Genomic DNA, 22,368 nt, shown 5'->3' with positions numbered 1-22,368 from the left:
GAGGAGGAAACAAATAAGCCAGCTGAAATTACCAAGGCATCTTCAGAGAATCTGTCTCCAGAGCCCTTAGATCTATAAACCTGAAAAAATACTGAAGAAGCTTGTTGCTCAGCCTGGCATTCCCCAAAAACTCACATTCTTCTGGAACATGAACTGCAGATATACAACTATGGTGGATCTCTACCCAATCCAGAATTTTTGCTGAACTTCCTTCATTGCCAGGGAACTTCTGGTTTCCCTCTGGTAATTGATATATGCCACAGCTGTGACATTGTCTGACTGAAACTGAAGAAAGGATTCTATCCTATAAGGGGGCCAAAAGAGAAAAGACATGAATTGCTCCAAAATATTTATGGACAACATTGCCTCCTAAGATGCCCAAACTCCCTGAGCAAGGCAAGAACCCCATACTGCGCCCCAGCTGGACAGACTTGTATCTGTCAAAATAACAGTCCATAGAGGATGAGCAAAGCTTTCTCCCTGAGAAATGTGCTGGGGATTAACCATCATGAGAGAGACTGCATAGCTAGTGAACTCAGAGAAAATATTTGTGAAAACTGGAATAAATTCCTGTTCCACTGATTCAGCATGCAAAACTGAAGAGGTCTCATATGCAGCAGGGCATAAGGCACTGCATCTAATGCTGCCACTAATAAACCTATTAATTCCATACAGGAAGATACTGAGGGAAACTGCTGAGCCTGAAGAATCAGACAAACAATTTTGGCATTATCTTTTTTAAAGACAGTCTCATGGAAACTGAATCTATTTGAAATCACAGAAAAGTTACATTTGTCGGAGCAATCAAAGAACTCTTTGGCAAATTTATTTTCCAACCATGAAGCTGAAGAAATGACAACAGTAGGTTGACATGAGAGATTCTGCTTAAAGTATAGATGGAGATTAAAACAAAATATCGTCTAAATAGGGAAAATACTGAAATCCCCTGAGATCTTATGAATGAGACCAAGACACCTAGAATTTTTGTAAAGATTCTCGATGCAATTGCTAGACCAAATGGAAGGGCCACAAACTGATCACGTTTGTTCAAAAGGGCAAACCTTAGAAATGGGAAGTAATCCAAATAAACTTGAATATGCAGGTAAGCATCCTTTAAGTCTATGGTCGACATAAAATGACCTAGACGAATAAAAGGAAGGATTTTAATGATCATTTCCATTTAAAAAGATGGAATCCGGACAAAGTTGTTCAAGATTTTCAAATTTAGAACCGATCAAAAATTACCCTCTTTCTTGGGAACTATGAAGACATTTGAATAAAAAAACCCTTCCCCTGTTCTGATAGAGGAAATGGGACTATAATCCCTATAGATTCCAGAAAAGCCTGAGCTTTCACCGTGTTCTATTGTACATTTGAAAGGAAAAATCGGACTCTGGGAAGCTTTGATTTGAAGCCTATCAGATACCCCAGAGAAACAATTTTCAGAGCCCAAGGATATGAAACTGAGTGAAAGCATGCATCCTCCTACCAGAGATAGTGGACAGGGGGTTGCACCTTCATGCTGACTTAGAAGTGGGGGTGGAACTTTTGGACTGCTTAGCGTCTATTACCTTGAAAAGAAATGGAAAGTATTCTTAGAAGCTGCATCAGCAGACTAATATTTAAACCATAAAGCACGTATGGCAACTGAAAGACACAAATTCTTGGAGCTTATTGCATCACCTACAAAAGCATTAGCACATTTAAAGGGGCAGTCTATACTAAACATTTTATTGTTTAAAAAGATAGATAATGCCTTTACTACCCATTCCCCAGCTTTGCACAACCAACATTGATATATTAATATACTTTATAACATTTTAAACCTCTAAATTTCTGCCTGTTTCTAAGCCACTATAGACAGCCTCTTAATCACATGCTTTTTTATTTGCTTTTCACAACAGGAGACTGCTTGTTCATGTGGGCCATATAGATAACATTGTATTAATGCCCGAGGAGTTATTTAAGAGTTCGCACAACATAGTACTAAATGCAAATCAATAAATAATAGTCATGTGATCAGGGGGCTGTCAGAAGATGCTTAGATACAAGGTAATCACAGAGGTAAAAATTATATAAATATAATTGTCGGTTAAGCAAAACTGGGGAATGGGTAATAAAGGGATTATCTATATTTTAAAACAATACAAATTCTATTGTCCCTTTAAGTACCTCCATAAAGTTATTTCTATCAGACTCATCAAGATTCCTAATGAATCTTTAAAAGAAAAACTATTTTCCATAGTAAGAGTAGTCCCCCCCCCCTTACCCTTCAACTTTTAATTCCATAAGGTTCAGCAGAAGCCCATCCTGTACTGTAACTAACAGTAGACGAAATTCTGAGAGAGTACATCACACTGGACAAGCAGGAGGAGGCTTAAGGAACTGTCCCAGCAACACCCGTGGCGGGCCTGTGACCAACTTCTGCACAAGGAGATTTACAATGAACAGTCAGTACTCCCAAGTCCCACTCTTCTAAGTTTTACCTCATGAGGGAATAAAATAAAATATTAAAGAAAAACTGAACACATTTTTGAACACCACTGACTTTGCCTGCTCCTATGAATGAGGAAAATAAATACTGGGATGGTCAGGGAACTCAAAGGGATATTAAAGCTCTGGTGTAGGGTGTCTGACTCCTCCTGGTGGCCGAGTGATGAATTTCCACAAGTAAAGAATTGTGGACTCTCACCAATTTAAGAAAGAAACTGGCTGTATTCTTGGGAATAGAATAGAATCTAAAATATATATAAAAAAAAAAAAAAAAAAAAAAAATGCCTCCAAAATGGAGAGACTGGGATAAAGGCTGTGACACACTGCAAGCAGAGCGGCGCACAGCGTGTAGATGCAGCTGTGTGCGCTCAGAGTGTCCTGCCTTTTCATCTCTGAGCACTCTGCTGCGTCAGGTCGCGTAGCTAAGCACTCAGAGATGAAATATTTGAACTTCAGAAGCGATGCGACGCGGAGCAAAGCAGCTGCTTTGCCTCGCGCCGCATCGCTTGCAGTGTGTCACAGCATTAAAGCATCAGGCCTCTTTGGGCTAGCTTTGAAAAACTTTCTTAAAGAACCTTTAAATTCTAATTTCTGCATAAAAGGAAATGGATTGCCCTAATAAGATTAAAAAAATGCATATGATTGATGCACCGAATTGATCTGCAACAAAAACATAATTTATGCTTACCTGATAAATTAATTTCTCTTGTGATGTATCGAGTCCACGGATTCATCCATCACTTGTGGGATATTCTCCTTCCCAACAGGAAGTAGCAAAGAGAGCAGCCACAGCAGAGCTGCCTATATAGCTCCCCCCTTAACTCCACCCCCCAGTCATTCGACCGAAGGCTAGGAAGAAAAAGGAGAAACCATAGGGTGCAGTGGTGACTGAAAGTTTCAAAAATAAAAATACAAATGCCTGTCTTAGAAAAAACAGGGCGGGCCGTGGACTTGATACATCACAAGAGAAATTAATTTATCAGGTAAGCATAAATTATGTTTTCTCTTGTAAGATGTATCGAGTCCACGGATTCATCCATTACTTGTGGGATACCAATACCAAAGCTTTCGGATATGGATGAAGGGAGGGACAAGACAGGGACCTTTAAACAGAAGGCACCACTGCTTGAAGAACCTTTCTCCCAAAAATAGCCTCCAAAGAAGCAAAAAGTATTAAATTTGGAAAATTTGGAAAACGTATGAAGCGAAGACCAAGTCGCCGCCTTACAAATCTGTTCAACAGACGCGTCATTTTTAAAAGCCCATGTGGAAGCCACAGCTCTAGTAGAATGAACAGTAAGTCTTTCAGGAGGCTGCTGGCCAGCAGTCTCATAAGCCAAACGGATGATGCTTCTCAGCCAAAAAGAAAGAAAGAGGTAGCCATAGCCCTTTGACTTTTCCGTTTACCAGAATAAACAACAAACAATGAAGATGTCGGACGGAAATCTTTAGTTGCTTGTAAGTAGAATTTTAAAGCACGAACCAAGATTGTGCAATAAATGTTCCTTTTTTGATGAAGGATTAGGACACAAAGAAGGAACAACAATCTCTTGATTGATTATCTTATTAGAAACAAAACTTTCCAAGATAAAAGCTTAATATCTATGGAATGCATGGATTCAAAAGGAACCCCTTGAAAAACCTTAAGAACTAAATTTAAGCTCCAAGGAGGAGCAACCGATTTAAATACAGGCTTAATTCTGACCAAAGCCTGACTAAATGCTCGAACGTCTGGGACATCTGCCAGACGTTTGTGTAGTAAAATAGACAAAGCAGAGATTTGTCCCTTTAGAGAACTAGCCGATAATCCCTTCTCCAAACCCTCTTGGAGAAAAGACAAAACTCTAGGAATCCTAACCTTACTCCAAGAGTAACCTTTGGAGTCACACCAAAAAAAGATATTTGCTCCAAATCTTATGATAGATCTTCCTGGTGACAGGCTTTCTAGCCTGAATCAGGGTATCAATGACTGACTCAGATAAACCACACTTCGCTAAAATCAAGCGTTCAAATTCCAAGCAGTCAGACGTAGAGAAATTAGATTTGGATGCGAGAACGGACCCTGGATTAGAAGGTCCCGCCTCATTGGCAGAGTCCATGGTGGAACCGAGGACATGTCCACTAGGTCTGCATACCAAGTCCTGCGTGGCCACGCAGGAGCTATCAGGATCACTGAAGCTCTCTCCTCGTTGATTCTGGCAACCAGACGTGGGAGGAGAGGAAACGGTGGGAATACATAAGCCAGATTGAAAAACCAAGGCACTGCTTGAACATCTATCAGCACCGCCTTGAGATCCCGGGACCTGGACCCGTAACGAGGAAGTTTGGCATTCTGACGGGACGCCATAAGAACCAAATCTGGCGTGCCCCATAGCTGAATTAGCTGGGCAAACACCTCCGGATGAAGTTCCCACTCCCCCGGATGAAAAGTCTGACGACTCAGGAAATCCGCCTCCCAGTTCTCTGCTCCTGGTATGTGGATCGCTGATAGATGGCAAGAGTGATCCTCTGCCCTATCGAATTATTTTGGTAACTTTCATCATCGCTAGAGAACTCCTTGTTCCTCCCTGATGATTGATATAAGCTACAGTTGTGATATTGTCCGACTGAAACCTGATGAATTTGGCAGCAGCAAGCTGAGGTCACGCCTGAAGCGTATTGAAAATCGCTCTCAGTTCCAGAATGTTTATCGGAAGAATCGATTCCTCCAGAGACCATAAACCCTGAGCTTTCAGGGAGTTCCAGACTGCACCCCAGCCTAACAGGCTGGCATCTATCGTTAATATGAGCCACTCTGGCCTGTGGAAACACATTCCCTGAGACAGGTGGTCCTGAGACAACCACCAGAGAAGAGAATCTCTGGTCTCCTGGTCCAGATGCAGTTGAGGAGATAAATCTGCATAATCCCCACTCCACTGTTTGAGCATGCTTAGTTGCAGTGGTCTGAGATGTAGGCGGGCAAAAGGAACTATGTCCATTGCCGCTACCATGAGACCGATTACCTCCATACACTGAGCCACTGATGGCCAAGGAATGGAATGAAGAGCTCGGCAAGTGGTTAAGAGCTTCGATTTTCTGACCTCCGTCAGAAAAATTTTCATTTCCACCGAGTCTATCAGAGTTCCTAGAAGGAAACTCTTGTTTGAGGGAAGAGAGAACTCTTCTTTATGTTCACTTTCCACCCGTGAGATCTCAGAAAAGCCAACACGGTGTCCGTATGAGATTTGGCCAGCTGGAAAGTTGACGCCTGAATTAAGATGTCGTCCAGATAAGGCACCACTGCTATGCCCCATGGACGAAGAACCGCCAGAAGGGACCCTAGCACCTTGGTGAAAATTCTGGGAGCCGTGGCCAACCCGAAGGGAAGGGCCACAAACTGGTAATGCCTGTTTAGAAAGGCAAATCAGAGAAATTAATGATGAACTCTGTGAATAGGGATGTGTAGATAAGCATCCTTTAAAGCCACGGTAGTCATATATTGACCTTCCTGGATCAGAGGAAGAATAGTCCGAATGGTCTCCATCTTGAAAAATGGAACTTTGAGGAACTTGTTTAGAATCTTGAGATCCAAGATTGGTCTGAAAATTCCCTCTTTTTTGGGAACCGCAAACAGGTTTGAGTAAAATCCTAGCCCCTGCTCCTCTCTTGGGACTGGGCGGATCACCCCATGGTATATAGGTCTTCTACACAGCGTAAGAACGCCTCTCTCTTTGTCTGGTTTGCAGACAATCGAGAAATGTGAAATCTCCCCCTTGGAAGGGAGTCCTTGAATTCCAGAAAATATCCCTGGGACACAATTTTTAAAGCCCAGGGATCGTGAACATCTCTTGCCCAAGCCTGAGCAAAGAGAGACAGAGAGTCTGCCCCCTACTAGATCCGGTCCTGGATCGGGGGCAACCCCTTCATGCTGTCTTGGTGGCAGCAGCGGACTTCTTGGGCTATTTACCCTTGTTCCAAGTCTGGTTAGGTCTCCAGACTGACTTGGATTGTGCAAAATTTCCCTCCTGCTTTCAAGTAGAGGCAGTTGAAACGGGACCACGTTTAAAGTTCCGAAAGGAACAAAAATTATTTTGCTTAGTCCTTGTCTTAATTGATCTATCCTGAGGAAGGGCATGACCCTTTCCTCCAGTGATGTCTAAAATAATCTCTTTCAGTTCAGGCCCGAAAAGGGTCTTTCCTTTGAAAGAGATGTTCAAAAACTTAGATTTAGATGACACATCAGCAGACCAGGAACTAAGCCATAACGCCCTGCGTGCTAAAAATGGCAAGACCTGAACTTTTTGCCACTAATTTAGCCAATTGAAATGCGGCATCTGTAATAAAAGAATTAGCCAACTTAAGAGCCTTAATTCTATCCAAAATCTCTTCTAAAAGAGTCTCCATCTGAAGAGCCTCTTCTAGAGCCTCAAACCAGAAAGCAGCTGCAGTAGTTACAGGAACGATGCAAGCAATAGGTTGAAGAGAAAAACCTTGATGAACAAATATTTTCTTCAGAAGATCCTCTAATTTTTTATCCATAGGATCTTTGAAAGCACAACTTATATAGTTGTACGCTTAGACAGAGTAGAAATAGCTCCCTCCACCTTAGGAACAGTCTGCCATGAGTCACGCAAGGTGTCAGATATAGGAAACATTTTCTTAAAAACAGGAGGGGGAGAGAACGGAATACCTGGTTTATCCCACTCCTTAGCAATAATATTTACAATCCTCTTAGGGACTGGAAAAACAGTGTAAACAGGAACCTCTAAGTATCTATCCATTTTACACAATTTCTCTGGAACTACTATAGGGTCACAATCATCCACGAGTTGCTAATACCTCAATAAACGGAGGTATTCAAGTTTAAATTTAAAGGCCGTCATATCAGAATCTGTCTGAGGAAGCCTCTTTCCTGAATCAGAAATCTCTCCCTCAGATAACAAATCCCTCACCCCTTCAGAGCATTGTGAGGTCATATCAGATACGGCTACTAAAGCGTCAGAATTTTTCCTTAACCCAGAACTATCCCGCTTTCCTTGTAAACCAGGCAGTTTGGATAAAACCTCTGTGAGGGTTGTATTCATAACTGTGGCCATGACATGCAAAGTAAATGAACCTGACGCACTAGAGGTACCTGGCGTCACTTGTGCGGGCGTTACTGGTTGTGACACTTGTGGAGAGCTAGAAGGCAAACCCTCATTTGCATCTGACTGAGAATCATTTAAAGCTCTATTTTTAAATGCTAACATATGATCCTTATAATTTATAGACATATTAGTACATTTAGGACACATTCTAAGAGGGGGTTCCATAATGACTTCCAAACATATTAAACAAGGATTTTCCTTGGTGTCAGACATGTTAAACAGGCTAGCAATGCAACAAGCAAGCTTGGAAAACACTTTAATCAAAGTAAAAAACACTTAGAAATAAAACGGTACTGTGCCTTTCAGAGAAAAAAAGCTACACAAGTTCTGCAAAACAGTGTAAAAAAGCAGTAAACTTAATGACATTTTTACAGCAGCATCCTACAGCCTTAGTAACTTTGCACAACTATGCAAATAACCAATTAACCCCTTAATGGCAAAACCGGATTGAAAAAACATCAAAACCAGTAAAAAAGACTTTCAGCACCCTGCCACAGCTCTGCTGTGGCTCCTACCTGCCCTTCAGAACGATTTGTGGGGAAAAAACCTCCTTTACAACCCTCAAACACAGCAGGAACCCTTGGAGAAGCAGTTGGATGAAAAAAGAAACTGCACAACTGAGGCCGAAAATAGGCCCCTCCCACCTCACTCGTTTTTTGAGGCCTAGTAAAAGAAAACACCTGAGTGTTTTCTAATTAATTATGTGGGTTAAAAAACCCAAACACAAGCCACAATGACCCCTCAATCCCTTACAAAAAACATTTAAAAATGCTTTCCTTTTGAAAAATAAAAACGTTTTTATCTTTTAAAAATGGTGTCACCAGTAACAAACAAACAAGCCCTTCAAGTAAGCTGAAACTTCTATGACTTTAATCAAAGTAAATCAAGTGAAATACAGCTTACCATTCCCTCATGGGAATATTACCAGCCTTTTCTAGAATTAACACAGTCTGTCTAGAAAAATATAGCCTGAACATACCTCATATGCAGCTTAGCATGCAAACCGTTCTCCCAACTGAAGTTTTCCTGTACTCTTCATCCCTTGTGAGAACAGCAGTGGATCTTAGTTACAAAGTGCTAAGATAATAAACCTCCTTGCAGAAATCTTCATTCCTTTTCTGCCAGAGAGTAAATAGTACACACCGGTACCATTTAAAATAACAAACTTTTGCTTGAGAAAATAAAAAACTAAAATTTTTGTCACCACACTTATTACCATTTCCTAGCAGTTAGAGTAGGCAAAGAGAATGACTGGGGGGTGGAGTTAAGGGGGGGAGCCATATAGGCAGCTCTGCTGTAGATGCTCTCTTTGCCACTTCCTGTTGGGAAGGAGAATATCCCACAAGTAATGGATGAATCCGTGGACTCGATACATCTTACAAGAGAAATGTAGCCTTCCAGACTGCACCTTAGTAAAATAAAATGTCATCATATATAAAAGGTAACAGCTATACAGTGCCAATAATCATTAAATAATTGCCTCTTCTTTAAGCATATTTGATTGCCCCATGGGTACTTAACCATTTCATGGATTACAAGGGGTTGAAAGCAGGCATTTCAATGGTTTATAGTTTCCATTTGGGTGTACTGATGCCTATACACCCATTGTGGCTGCACAGTTTTACTTGTAGCTAAAAGAATGGCTGTGATTTCATGGTTCCTCCAGATGTGACCCTCAATCATATTACCCATACGTGTTGCCATTTTTGGGTGACATCACAGGGATTTCTGGCTAATGAATACAGAGAGTGTGGCTGGAAACCTAGCTGCACATAAGACTGCATAGAGGGTAGAGGGCGGAGCGAACGGCCGACTGAGATGGCCGCACTGCACTGAGGCTCCGTGTGCAGACTGGGTGCCTTTGACAATAGAAGCGGCACAAAATGCTTTAATCGGCAAGAACTTAGTGGAGACATTGATCGGAACCTCTTGCCGACAGTTTAGCGAGATTTCTCAAACAGTCGGGTAAAACACCGAACCCCGGTCCAAACAGAAGGAGCTGCGGCCTAACACAGAGAGCACAGCACTTGCCGCGTGGGTGGCAAGCGGAACCACTGAGCCTATATGCGGCTGATCCCAAGCTGAACTTGCAATACAGGAATCCTGGACCCCCGGACAGGGGCATTAGAGGCAGCAGACAGCAAACCTACAGTCTCCTATGGAGGCAACTGCGACACACCGCAGACACACGGAGAGTAACTGTGGCGGTAATGTATATAGAGCTAAGTAATGCCACACTGTTTACTTGACTATATGTGCACACTGGGAAAAAAGAATACCCCATTGCCTAAATGGTAGAGACAATTTATTAAGCTAGAGAAGTTATATGGCCCGCATAACGGAGACTGGGCTAACTGAAAGTGATCTGACAAAGTAAAATGGCGATGATAACCAATAGATATAATGGGACAGTGCCAAAGCATCAGCAACCATAGCCTGTTATGTACAGCTGCAGAATGAGATATACTTGATACCAATACTGAGCAAAACATTTTGTGAAACACTACAGTGTCTGGAACCTGCTAGCTTTAAGCCATGCAATAAATAGGAAGCACCACTTTTTACAAAATCTTTCTCTAATTCACAGAACTGGACTAAAAGAGATTTTTGCATGCTACTAGGCCTTATTTGAGTTGGTCACGTATATATCTGTATCCTGTACCCCCACTCCCTTTCCCGCCACACGACGTGGTGACGGGTCATACCCAGCTTCCTTTCTACGTGATCACCCTGTGAGGGTCAACTTCCCTGGGGGTACGGAGATTTTTGGCCAAATAGCGAGGACATTTACAAAACAGCAAGCCAATATGTCACAGAGGAAAAATACCAGGCAAGATAAGGCTCTCAAACCTCTGCAGGTTAATCAGGGAGCGGTACATGAGTTCTTTAAACATATGGACCAAGCAGCACACAAAACAGTCGTGAGTACACCACAAGCTCCCACCACTAGTGACCACACTGACACCTTGGTTGCTCCTATCTGCTTGCCACCCACAGAGCAAGAACTAGAAAATGACCCCCCTATTACTTATAAAGCTATAGCGGCCCTGATTGAACAAGTAAAGTCGTGCATCAGAGACGAATGTGCTGACTTGAAAAAGGAAATGAATGACCTTGGTCACAGAGTCGACTCATTAGAGGAGCACGAGTACGTGATGGCGCAAAAAATAGCAAAACTTGCAACAAATCAAACGCAACAATCCCAGCACATAACTGATTTAGAAGACAAGATTGACGATTTAGAAAACCGTTCAAGAAGAGGCAATTTACGCTTTAGGGGGGTCCCAGAGACAGTCCTGAACAACGAACTCCAGGATTATCTACAGGCCCTATTTGCAGAAATACTGGGAGAGGAGGCGTCAGAAGATTCAATTATACCACTCGACAGAGCACATTGCGCTCTCCGTCCAAAACCATCAGATGACTCCCCGCCAAGAGATATTGTAGTACATTTTCAGAACTACAGGCAAAAGGAAGAGCTCTACAACATAGCCAGAAAACGGCAAGCTATAAGCTTCCAGGGCCACAAAATCCAGATCTACCAAGACTTATCGGTGAGAATATTACAAAAGCGAAGAGAATTTCAGATTCTTACATCTCACTTAAGATCGCTACGTATCCCCTACAGATGGGGCTTCCCCACGTCAGTAATAACAATGAAAAACGGTAAGAAGATGGAATGCACCTCTCTATCAGAAATAAACAGATTCTGCAACATGATGAACATTCCACAGCCCTCTACTGCAGACTCCCAGTCACAACAAGAGAAGCAGAAAATCCAGGGTAGCCCTAAATCTCAAAGGCGTCCAAACCCTGACTTGATAAATAAACAGAACAAAAGAAGACAACTACTACAGACGGAAGCTGACACAATGGATACAGACTCACTTGGATAAGTACTTTTGATTACCCATTTTGCTTCTAGTCGTGTTGCCCATATGGCATAGAAGGTTGAATTGATCAATAAGAGACTTATACCTGTATACAATGTTCTTAGGATAAATATATATACAACTGTCAGAAGGGCGACTTCTTAGTCTTGCCTTTATCGATATTCATCATAGTTACTTAGATCTCAAATTGGTCTTAAACCCAACTAATTTGTTCTAAAATTTTGATTGCTCACAACACATAAATCATACAATTAGATCTGCAATGAGCTTTGGTTTTCTTGTGTTGGTTTACTACATGTGTTCCTACTTATAGAACCCTAATTTTAAAAAAGTTTCCATTAAGGGGACTCTGTTATTTTATTCTGTTGTGTTTATTGTTGTCAATGTTTGCAAAAGTTATTTAACTGTTATACCTTTTCTTATACTCTTCTATAAACAAAGTGAGACAGCTCCATACAACACCTAAACACCTAGTAGCGTAGATGTATACCAACTCACGTTCCTTAATAATATATAGAAAAACATCTTAAGATTGTTATCTTTGACCTACGGAACAAAGTGCGTCAACATGACGTCCCATCTCCCTATAGTACCTATAAAGCGACCGAGGGCTATGATTAAAATATAGCACTAGTTAGCTCCACATAAAGCTGAATATCCCCCATTAAATAAATGTCGCATTATAAAACTTTAACAAAAATTCTAAGACACCCGGTCTGTAAAAAAGCCCCCAACTTGGAACTTGAAACCGCAGACCTTAAACATTAGTTCCTGCACTCTGGAGTTCGGATTGTGGACTCTGAACTGCAGGCTTTATCCCAGCACTTTCATCCTCTGAGTTCACCTCATTTTTGCTTTTACTTCAATCCCTAATTCCCCAACAGCAATCTTCCCCTCAATACCCTTTCACCAGTACCCACACTCCTAAACACCCCACCTTCACCGCTCTAACTCAACCCAGTACACTGACTAGCACAACAGCTTTACCACACTATGACCCAAAAACTTAACAAGAGAGAGGGCACACTCCAAATTGCAACCCAAAATGTTAAGGGGTTCCTCTCGGCAGAGAAACGCTCCATAGCTTTCCATGACTTCTATAAGAGGAAAGTAGACGTAGCAATGACTCAGGAAACCCATTTCACCAGACACAAAGAACCCACGTTATTCAAGAGATATTTTGACCAGCATTATTGTAATTCAGGTCCAAATAGGAAAAATGGAGTGTGCATCTCATTCAGACGCAACATTCCCTTTGAACTCTTGCAGAAGTACGTAGATAAGGAAGGCAGGATGCTTGTCCTGGTTGGACTTTGCTACGGGACCCCGGTAACGTTTGCCAACATATATGCTCCAAACAAACCTACCATTCACTTTTATAAATTAGTGATTAACACTCTTATAGACAATGCTAAGGGCCCGATTATACTTGGAGGTGACTTTAACTTCCCCATGCAACCTGCACTAGACACATCAACAGGAAGGTAATACTTACGTAAAAACACCCTAAAGAATAACTATACGGCCCTACAATCCATAAACCTCATTGATACCTGGAGAATAGCGCACCCAAGTAAGAGGGACTATACCTTTTTTTCCCACCCGCAACATTCATACTCTCGATTGGACTACATCCTGAGCAGTCAGGCTCTCCTTTCGAACATGATACACTCCAAAATAACCCACACAACTTGGTCCGACCATAGCATGGTTACAACAATATTTAAATGGACAGGTAGGACACGCAACACATTCAATTGGAGACTTAATGATTCCTTGCTCACTAGTCAGGAAGTAGTAGATGAGCTTAAAGCGTCTTCAGAGGAGTTCTTCTCCCTGAATAAGCCAGAGGACACGTCGTCCGCGAACAACTGGGAGGCATACAAATGCTACATACGTGGCATCCTGATAAAGCACAATGCCAAGCAGAAAAAACTATATGCAACTCAATTCTCTGAATTAACTTCTGCATTGACCGCGCACGAAACATTGCATAAAGCAGATCCAAAGTCTAACACAAAGCTCGCTAAATTAAACGAAGCAAGAGAAACCCTTAACAAATTTCTAACACAAAGAGCGCATATGAGAGCCCTCACAACTAAATCTAGATTCTTCGCGGACAGCAACAAGGCAGGTCGCATGCTAGCCAGGTCACTTAAAAAGCAGAAATACTCTACTTTTATTAAGTCCCTTAAAGTAACGTCAGACAAACACACATCTAAAATTGAGGAGATCACAAACGCATTTATTTCATACTACACAAACCTATACAATATAGCAAAAGTCCCAGCACTTGATGCACAGATCAAGCTGAATTCCTTCCTGGCGGAGATACCTACACCCTCCCTTACGGAAGATGACAGGCAAATGTTAGATTCCCCTATTACAATAAAAGAAGTTGTCTTGGTGATCAAGTCACTACCTGGTGGGAAGTCCCCTGGTCCGGATGGCATTACTGCGAGACTATACCAGCTCCTACAGGAGCAATTAAGCCCACATCTCTGTTCACTCTTTACAGACATAGACCGAGGTAAAGTATTCCCTAGCACCTTATTAGAGGCATTAATAACTGTGATCCCGAAACCAAATAAAGCTACAGATATTGTAGGCAACTATAGGCCAATATCACTCATTAATATAGATATGAAATTATACGCCAAAATCCTAGCAAACCGCATAAGCACAGTTCTGCCTAAAATAGTCCATCCGGACCAGGTGGGCTTCATTAGAGGACGAGAGGCCAAAGATAACTCTATAAGACTGCTCCATTCTTTGCAATTTGCCCGTGACAACCATACTCCGATGTTCCTGCTATCCACCGACGCGGAGAAGGCTTTCGACAGGGTGGACTGGCAATTCATGTGGGCCGCCCTGTCGAAGTTTGGCTTCTCCGAAATGCTAGCATTAAATGGGTCACATTTTAATGGGGTTATTTAAGCTTAACTGGAGCTTTTTGTAAGTATTTTAGATTTGTATAGGTTGAACTCGATGGACTTCAGTCTTTTTTCAACCTTATCTACTATGTTACTATGTTAATACAGGCCCTATATCATAACCCAAGCGCTAGAGTTAAGATCAACGACGTTACCTCCCAATCGTTTACTATATCTAATGGCACAAGGCAAGGGTGTCCACTCTCGCCCTTGCTATTTGCATTAACAGTAGAAATTTTAGCAATACAAGTGAGGAATAACCCACATATCCAGGGCATAAAATTAGGTGAAATAGACCAGAAATGCCTCTTGTTCGCGGACGACGTGATTTTCACCTTAAAGTCACCGTCGACCACACTTCCGGCACTTCTAGATACATTGGAGAATTATAAACAAGTCTCTAATTTTTCTATTAATATGGATAAATCTGGCCTAATGCCGATCAATTTAACATCACAAGAAGTTGAAACTATAGCGCACATAGGAAGGTTTAGCATAACAGATAAACTTCAATACTTAGGAATAGTCATATCATATGACACTGACAAACTATTTACGGATAATTTCCTCGCACTCCAGTCATGCACCAAAAGCTTATTGGAAAAGTGGCATACACAGGGACATCTGTCCTGGTTTGGAAGAATTAACACAGTTAAAATGATGATCATTCCTAAATACCTATATATCTTTCAAACACTCCCACTGGCTCTTCCAAACTCATATCTTAATACACAACAAAAGCTAATTAATTCATTCATCTGTTCATACAAACGCTCTAGAGTGGCACAACACACATTATACCTTAGCAAAGAGGATGGGGGTCTCAATGTTCCTAATATCACCAACTATTACAGAGCAGCACATTTAGCAAGAATAATTTCTTGGAATCACGCACCTTCCGCAAAATTATGGGTACAGACAGAAGGTCATTTGTCCCAGGTTAGATACATGAGAGACTTACCCTGGCTCCCTAAAGCCTCGAGACCACATATGGCACAGCGTAACGACTACATTAGAGCTACACTCGAAGTGTGGGACTATGTCATAACTCATGTCAAAGGTGTATCGACTGTAATATCTCCACTTACCCCACTACTTAACAATCATTTGTTCCTACAGCACAGCAGATTTACTCATACTAACCCAGTAAGGCATTTGCAGAACCTTCCTTTATACCTATTTGTAGGTCCAATGGGCATAAAAGACAGAATTGTACTAGAGGAAGAACTACGACCCCCATTTCATAGCTGGTATACATACCTGCAAATTAGGCATGCTATACATAACAACCCACACAAGAGAGATACCCTCAGACCACTAACCACATTTGAGCAACTGTGTATCACCCCTGTTATTACGAGAGCTCACCTGTCCACAGTATATAAAATCCTTAGGAATAAATTTATACCTAGATAGGTGGTCTGAGGAAATACCGCATGACCTATGCGACGAAGATTTGAAGCGTTGTTTCCGTAACATACACTCCTCCTCAACCTCCCTCTTGCTATCAGAACTAAATTACAAAATCATGGTATTTGACTCCGCATCGCCTGCGAGTTATCTACCCGACGGCCTCATCTAGCTGTTGGAGAAGATGTGGTGAGACGGGCACCATGGCACATATCTGGTGGTCTTGCCCGAGCTTAACCATATTTTGGCAACAAGTGGCTAAACATATGAGCGAAACGTTAAACACAGAAATTACGCTAAACCCACACATCATCCTCCTTAATCATGCTCCAAAACTCCCTTGTGCCTATAGGAAAAAGCTATTTTTGATAATGCTGACATGTGCTAAGAGATTAATCCCCAGGTTATGGAAGTTAACAGAAACTCCCACAATAGCCCAATGGGTAGCGGAGGTTAATCACGTGATACTATTAGAAAAAATGCACTACTGCTACCTAGGTAAACGAGAGATGATAACTAATGTACAGTTTATCTGGGAGCAAAGACCTCATAGTACCCTTTAAAATAGTTCTAGAACTAGTAGACGAATACCCTGAATCGTTTATTGGGTTTAAAAATTAAAAATTAAACATGCAAATTGTTAGCTGCTAGTTAGAACATAAAACCATTACTTTAGCTATCAACTCTATTAGTACAAACATGTCGGTGTACGACCTGATTCTCTTCTCCCCTTTACCCCAGACCCCACGTTCCTTTGAGTATGCATTCCGATTCCCATAATTCACCTTGAACAAATCATTGAGCTGTGTAGTACTAATTTAGCGCATTGAATTTAGACTGTTTTTCCTTTCTCTTCCAACAATCTTTATATTTTTCTTTTTTTATCCCTCATTTACCCTACCTTCCCCCCCCCCCCCTCGCCACCCACAAAAAAGCTGGGCCACTGGTTTACTGATATTTGACAATGCTTAATTTGAAAATATTGTATTGTTGCTCATTTGCCTACTATGTCAAGAATTTGTATTTTGATTTTGTTGTAACCTAGTGAACCCTATTCTAATAAAAATCATTTAAACAAAAGACTGCATAGAGGGTAGAAAAACACCAGCTGCACCAATCGTAATTGCTAATATACCAAGATAAAGAAACATTTCTACCTTTGAATCTCTGAGATTTCAGCTCTGAGGCGATCTATTTCTTCTTTTTCTGTAGCTATTTGTCGCCGTAGGAATTGCTCCATTGCTACAAGTTCTTCCTGTTCAGTTAGGATCTCATTTTCCTGTAAAAAAAAAAACAATATTGTTAAAGATAAAGAAGGAAAAAATTAAAAAATTAAAGGAAAAATACCTTCCATGTACAGATTACATTTGTGTATTGTACCAGATATGATTCTCATTGGTGCTGTACAATTAAAATCTATTTTAGAAGTGGAATACAAGAACCGATATGTATTTTGCCCAATGAAATTACTGTGAAATGTCCCTGTAGAAATTCATGGATTCTTAAAGTGTTTTATTTCACATGCTTTAAACAAAATGACCCATATCTATAAGTAGTAAATTAGCAGATACAATAAAAACAAAGGCCTCAACAGAGCTACTGTAGTTTACAATAATGACAATAAAAAATAGTGCAGCTAAAGTTTACATTCACAGGAATGTAAATTGCTAAACTCTGTCTTTCATGTGCTTGTAACTTTGGATTCCATGAACCAAATTTCATTGAAAATGTAGCATTCTTGTGGACACCATAGGGGACTGGAAATGCTGCAAATTTATTTTATAGATTGATTATTTTTGGAATTATTAAGCAATAAAAAACGGTTTCCCCTCTCTCAACACTGAATATAGCTGAAACTGCTTAAACAAAATAAAAAATATAATAATAATAATAATAATAATAATTATATATATATATATATAAATAAAATCTTTGCTTGAGAAAGAGCAAGGAGGTAAATTATATGTTTGCTTGAAAAAGAAAACAGGAAATTCTGAATACTTTATCATGTGCCTGTTTAACATGCAACCTGATGTACCTGTGCCAGTAGTATATTAAGGACTTCTTCTTCATTCTCATTCATTTCTTCTTTTGAAACATCCTCCTTTGAAAGACTAGCAATTTCTTGTGCAATTTTAGTTTCACAATCCTAGGAAGAAAGAAAAATCTTGTCCTGTCAGCCCATTATATTTAAATTGCTGTGTGAGTTAGAAGTAAGACCCCTGGCAGTCACACAGAAATCCATTCTTAAAAGGGATAGTAAAGTCAAAAATAAAAAACTTTCATGATTTGGACAGAGCCATTTTAATCAGCTTTCCAATTTCATACTTTTATCAAATTTGCTTTGTTCTCTTGGAATCCTTGTCAAAGAGTATACCTAGGTAGACTCAGAAGCAGCAGTGCACTACTATGAACTAGCTGGTGATTGGTAACTGCAAATACTGTATATGCCTCTTGTCATTGGCTCAACAGATGTGTTCAACTCCCTCCAAAGCCTAATCTTTAACAAAGGTTATCAAGAGACCAAAGCAAATGTGATAATAGAAGTAAATTGAAATATTGTTTAGAATTGCATGCTGTATTTAAATAATAAACGTTGTGAAGTCTAGCATAAAAATAATGACAAATACTTTTTGCATTATACCGATTAGTACTAAAACAGCCCCATCAGGCCCCATTCAAGGAAAAAAACAGTGAATTTAAAATGCAGGTGATTGTATTCTACAGTCACTAAGAAGCATTAGTGTAGTGTGCTTGCAAGTGCTACACTAGATGCAATCTACAGTCACTAAGAAGCATTAGTGTAGTGTGCTTGCAAGTGCTACACTAGATGCAATCTACAGTCACTTAGAAGCATTAGTGTAGTGTGCTTGCAAGTGCTACACTAGATGCAATCTACAGTCACTTAGAAGCATTAGTGTAGTGTGCTTGCAAGTGCTACACTAGATGCAATCTACAATCACTTAGAAGCATTAGTGTAGTGTGCTTGCAAGTGCTACACTAGATGCAATCTACAGTCACTAAGAAGCATTAGTGTAGTGTGCTTGCAAGTGCTACACTAGATGCAATCTACAGTCACTAAGAAGCATTAGTGTAGTGTGCTTGCAAGTGCTACACTAGATGTATTCTACAGTCACTTAGATGCATTAGTGTAGTGTGCTTGCAAGTGCTACACTAGATGCAATCTACAGTCACTTAGAAGCATTAGTGTAGTGTGCTTGCAAGTGCTACACTAGATGTATTCTACAGTCACTTAGATGCATTAGTGTAGTGTGCTTGCAAGTGCTACACTAGATGCAATCTACAGTCACTTAGAAGCATTAGTGTAGTGTGCTTGCAAGTGCTACACTAGATGCAATCTACAGTCACTTAGAAGCATTAGTGTAGTGTGCTTGCAAGTGCTACACTAGATGCAATCTACAGTCACTTAGATGCATTAGTGTAGTGTGCTTGCAAGTGCTACACTAGATGCAATCTACAGTCACTTAGAAGCATTAGTGTAGTGTGCTTGCAAGTGCTACACTAGATGCAATCTACAGTCACTTAGAAGCATTAGTGTAGTGTGCTTGCAAGTGCTACACTAGATGCAATCTACAGTCACTTAGATGCATTAGTGTAGTGTGCTTGCAAGTGCTACACTAGATGCAATCTACAGTCACTTAGAAGCATTAGTGTAGTGTGCTTGCAAGTGCTACACTAGATGCAATCTACAGTCACTTAGAAGCATTAGTGTAGTGTGCTTGCAAGTGCTACACTAGATGCAATCTACAGTCACTTAGAAGCATTAGTGTAGTGTGCTTGCAAGTGCTACACTAGATGCAATCTACAGTCACTTAGAAGCATTAGTGTAGTGTGCTTGCAAGTGCTACACTAGATGCAATCTACAGTCACTTAGAAGCATTAGTGTAGTGTGCTTGCAAGTGCTACACTAGATGCAATCTACAGTCACTTAGAAGCATTAGTGTAGTGTGCTTGCAAGTGCTACACTAGATGCAATCTACAGTCACTTAGAAGCATTAGTGTAGTGTGCTTGCAAGTGCTACACTAGATGCAATCTACAGTCACTTAGAAGCATTAGTGTAGTGTGCTTGCAAATGCTACACTAGATGTATTCTACAGTCACTTAGATGCATTAGTGTAGTGTGCTTGCAAGTGCTACACTAGATGCAATCTACAGTCACTTAGAAGCATTAGTGTAGTGTGCTTGCAAGTGCTACACTAGATGCAATCTACAGTCACTTAGAAGCATTAGTGTAGTGTGCTTGCAAGTGCTACACTAGATGCAATCTACAGTCACTTAGAAGCATTAGTGTAGTGTGCTTGCAAATGCTACACTAGATGTATTCTACAGTCACTTAGATGCATTAGTGTAGTGTGCTTGCAAGTGCTACACTAGATGCAATCTACAGTCACTTAGAAGCATTAGTGTAGTGTGCTTGCAAGTGCTACACTAGATGCAATCTACAGTCACTTAGAAGCATTAGTGTAGTGTGCTTGCAAGTGCTACACTAGATGCAATCTACAGTCACTTAGAAGCATTAGTGTAGTGTGCTTGCAAGTGCTACACTAGATGCAATCTACAGTCACTTAGAAGCATTAGTGTAGTGTGCTTGCAAGTGCTACACTAGATGTATTCTACAGTCACTTAGATGCATTAGTGTAGTGTGCTTGCAAGTGCTACACTAGATGCAATCTACAGTCGCTTAGATGCATTAGTGTAGTGTGCTTGCAAGTGCTACACTAGATGCAATCTACAGTCACTTAGAAGCATTAGTGTAGTGTGCTTGCAAGTGCTACACTAGATGCAATCTACAGTCACTTAGAAGCATTAGTGTAGTGTGCTTGCAAGTGCTACACTAGATGCAATCTACAGTCACTTAGAAGCATTAGTGTAGTGTGCTTGCAAGTGCTACACTAGATGCAATCTACAGTCACTTAGAAGCATTAGTGTAGTGTGCTTGCAAGTGCTACACTAGATGTATTCTACAGTCACTTAGAAGCATTAGTGTAGTGTGCTTGCAAGTGCTACACTAGATGCAATCTACAGTCACTTAGAAGCATTAGTGTAGTGTGCTTGCAAGTGCTACACTAGATGCAATCTACAGTCACTTAGAAGCATTAGTGTAGTGTGCTTGCAAGTGCTACACTAGATGCAATCTACAGTCACTTAGAAGCATTAGTGTAGTGTGCTTGCAAGTGCTACACTAGATGCAATCTACAGTCACTTAGAAGCATTAGTGTAGTGTGCTTGCAAGTGCTACACTAGATGCAATCTACAGTCACTTAGAAGCATTAGGGTAGTGTGCTTGCAAGTGCTACACTAGATGCAATCTACAGTCACTTAGAAGCATTAGTGTAGTGTGCTTGCAAGTGCTACACTAGATGCAATCTACAGTCACTTAGAAGCATTAGTGTAGTGTGCTTGCAAGTGCTACACTAGATGCAATCTACAGTCACTTAGAAGCATTAGTGTAGTGTGCTTGCAAGTGCTACACTAGATGCAATCTACAGTCACTTAGAAGCATTAGTGTAGTGTGCTTGCAAGTGCTACACTAGATGCAATCTACAGTCACTTAGAAGCATTAGTGTAGTGTGCTTGCAAGTGCTACACTAGATGCAATCTTGAGGGCCTAATGTGAGTACACATGGCTGCATACAGGAGACATTTATCCCAAATCCCGTAACACTTTGTACCAGAAGCTTTTGTTATTTTTTTGTAAATAAAAGAAGCATATAGCAAAACTAAATGAATTTGAAATGTGCCTTTCAAATTCACTTGTTTGCTCCTTTAACAGACTGCCAATAAAACTATGCAGTATAATGTATTTATTAAATGCAATTTTTTTCTTTAATGATTCAGATAGAGCAGGCAATTTTAAGCAGCTTTCTAATTTACTCCTATTATCAATTTCTTCTTCGTCCTCTTGCTATCTTTATTTAAAAGCAGGAATGTAATGCATAGGAGCCGGCCCATTTTTTGTTGAGAACCTGGGTTATGCTTGCTTATTGGAGGGTAAATGTAAGCCTCCAATAAGCTAGCGTTATCCATGGTCCTGAACCTAAAATGGGCTGGCTGCTAAAATTTACATTCATGATTTTCAAATACAGATAGGAAGAGAACAAAGAAAAAATTGATAATAGGAGTAAATTAGAAATGATAATAGGAATAAATTAGAAAGTTGCTTAAAATTGCATGCTCTATCTAAATGATGAAAGAAAACATGTGGGTTCAGTGTCCCTTTAAAAGAAAAATAAAAGCAACTTTGCCAGCACTACTATAAACGTGATACAGCGTACATGTTCTACACATAATATACAAACTAGTCATGCAACAAGTTTAAAAACAATATTTAAAATGAAGATACAAAGGCGGTGCAGCTGTGTAAAAGAAAAACAGCCTAGTGATTCACAGGGCCCTTTTTGCAGCAAGCTGGACCTTGCCCAACATCTACACAAGTGGAAGCATTGTTCCTTTTGTGCGGTTGTGCATGGCTGATGTAAAGATACAAAACA

General features: G+C 40.5%; 2 protein-coding genes across 3 annotated transcripts in view; both read right to left on the bottom strand.

The window, feature by feature from the left end:
- Nucleotides 1-22,368, bottom strand: part of RALBP1 (ralA binding protein 1) — a 216,249-nt gene that overhangs the window by 65,478 nt on the left and 128,403 nt on the right. For both annotated transcript variants that reach the window (XM_053714919.1, XM_053714920.1), the window contains exons 7-8: nt 17,894-18,004; nt 17,013-17,134 (exon numbers count right to left, since the gene is read on the bottom strand). In XM_053714919.1, coding sequence (XP_053570894.1) covers nt 17,013-17,134; nt 17,894-18,004 — 233 coding nt within the window. The remainder of the gene's footprint in view (nt 1-17,012; nt 17,135-17,893; nt 18,005-22,368) is intronic.
- Nucleotides 1-22,368, bottom strand: part of LOC128660858 (lamina-associated polypeptide 2, isoforms alpha/zeta-like) — a 114,741-nt gene that overhangs the window by 54,207 nt on the left and 38,166 nt on the right. The gene's annotated exons all lie outside the window — the stretch shown is intronic.

The sequence above is a fragment of the Bombina bombina genome, chromosome 5 (genome assembly GCF_027579735.1).
Source record: "Bombina bombina isolate aBomBom1 chromosome 5, aBomBom1.pri, whole genome shotgun sequence".
In the NCBI taxonomy this organism is placed as follows: domain Eukaryota; kingdom Metazoa; phylum Chordata; class Amphibia; order Anura; family Bombinatoridae; genus Bombina; species Bombina bombina.
Note: the sequence above shows the minus strand (reverse complement) of the source record. Positions and strands in the feature narration are given on the sequence as shown.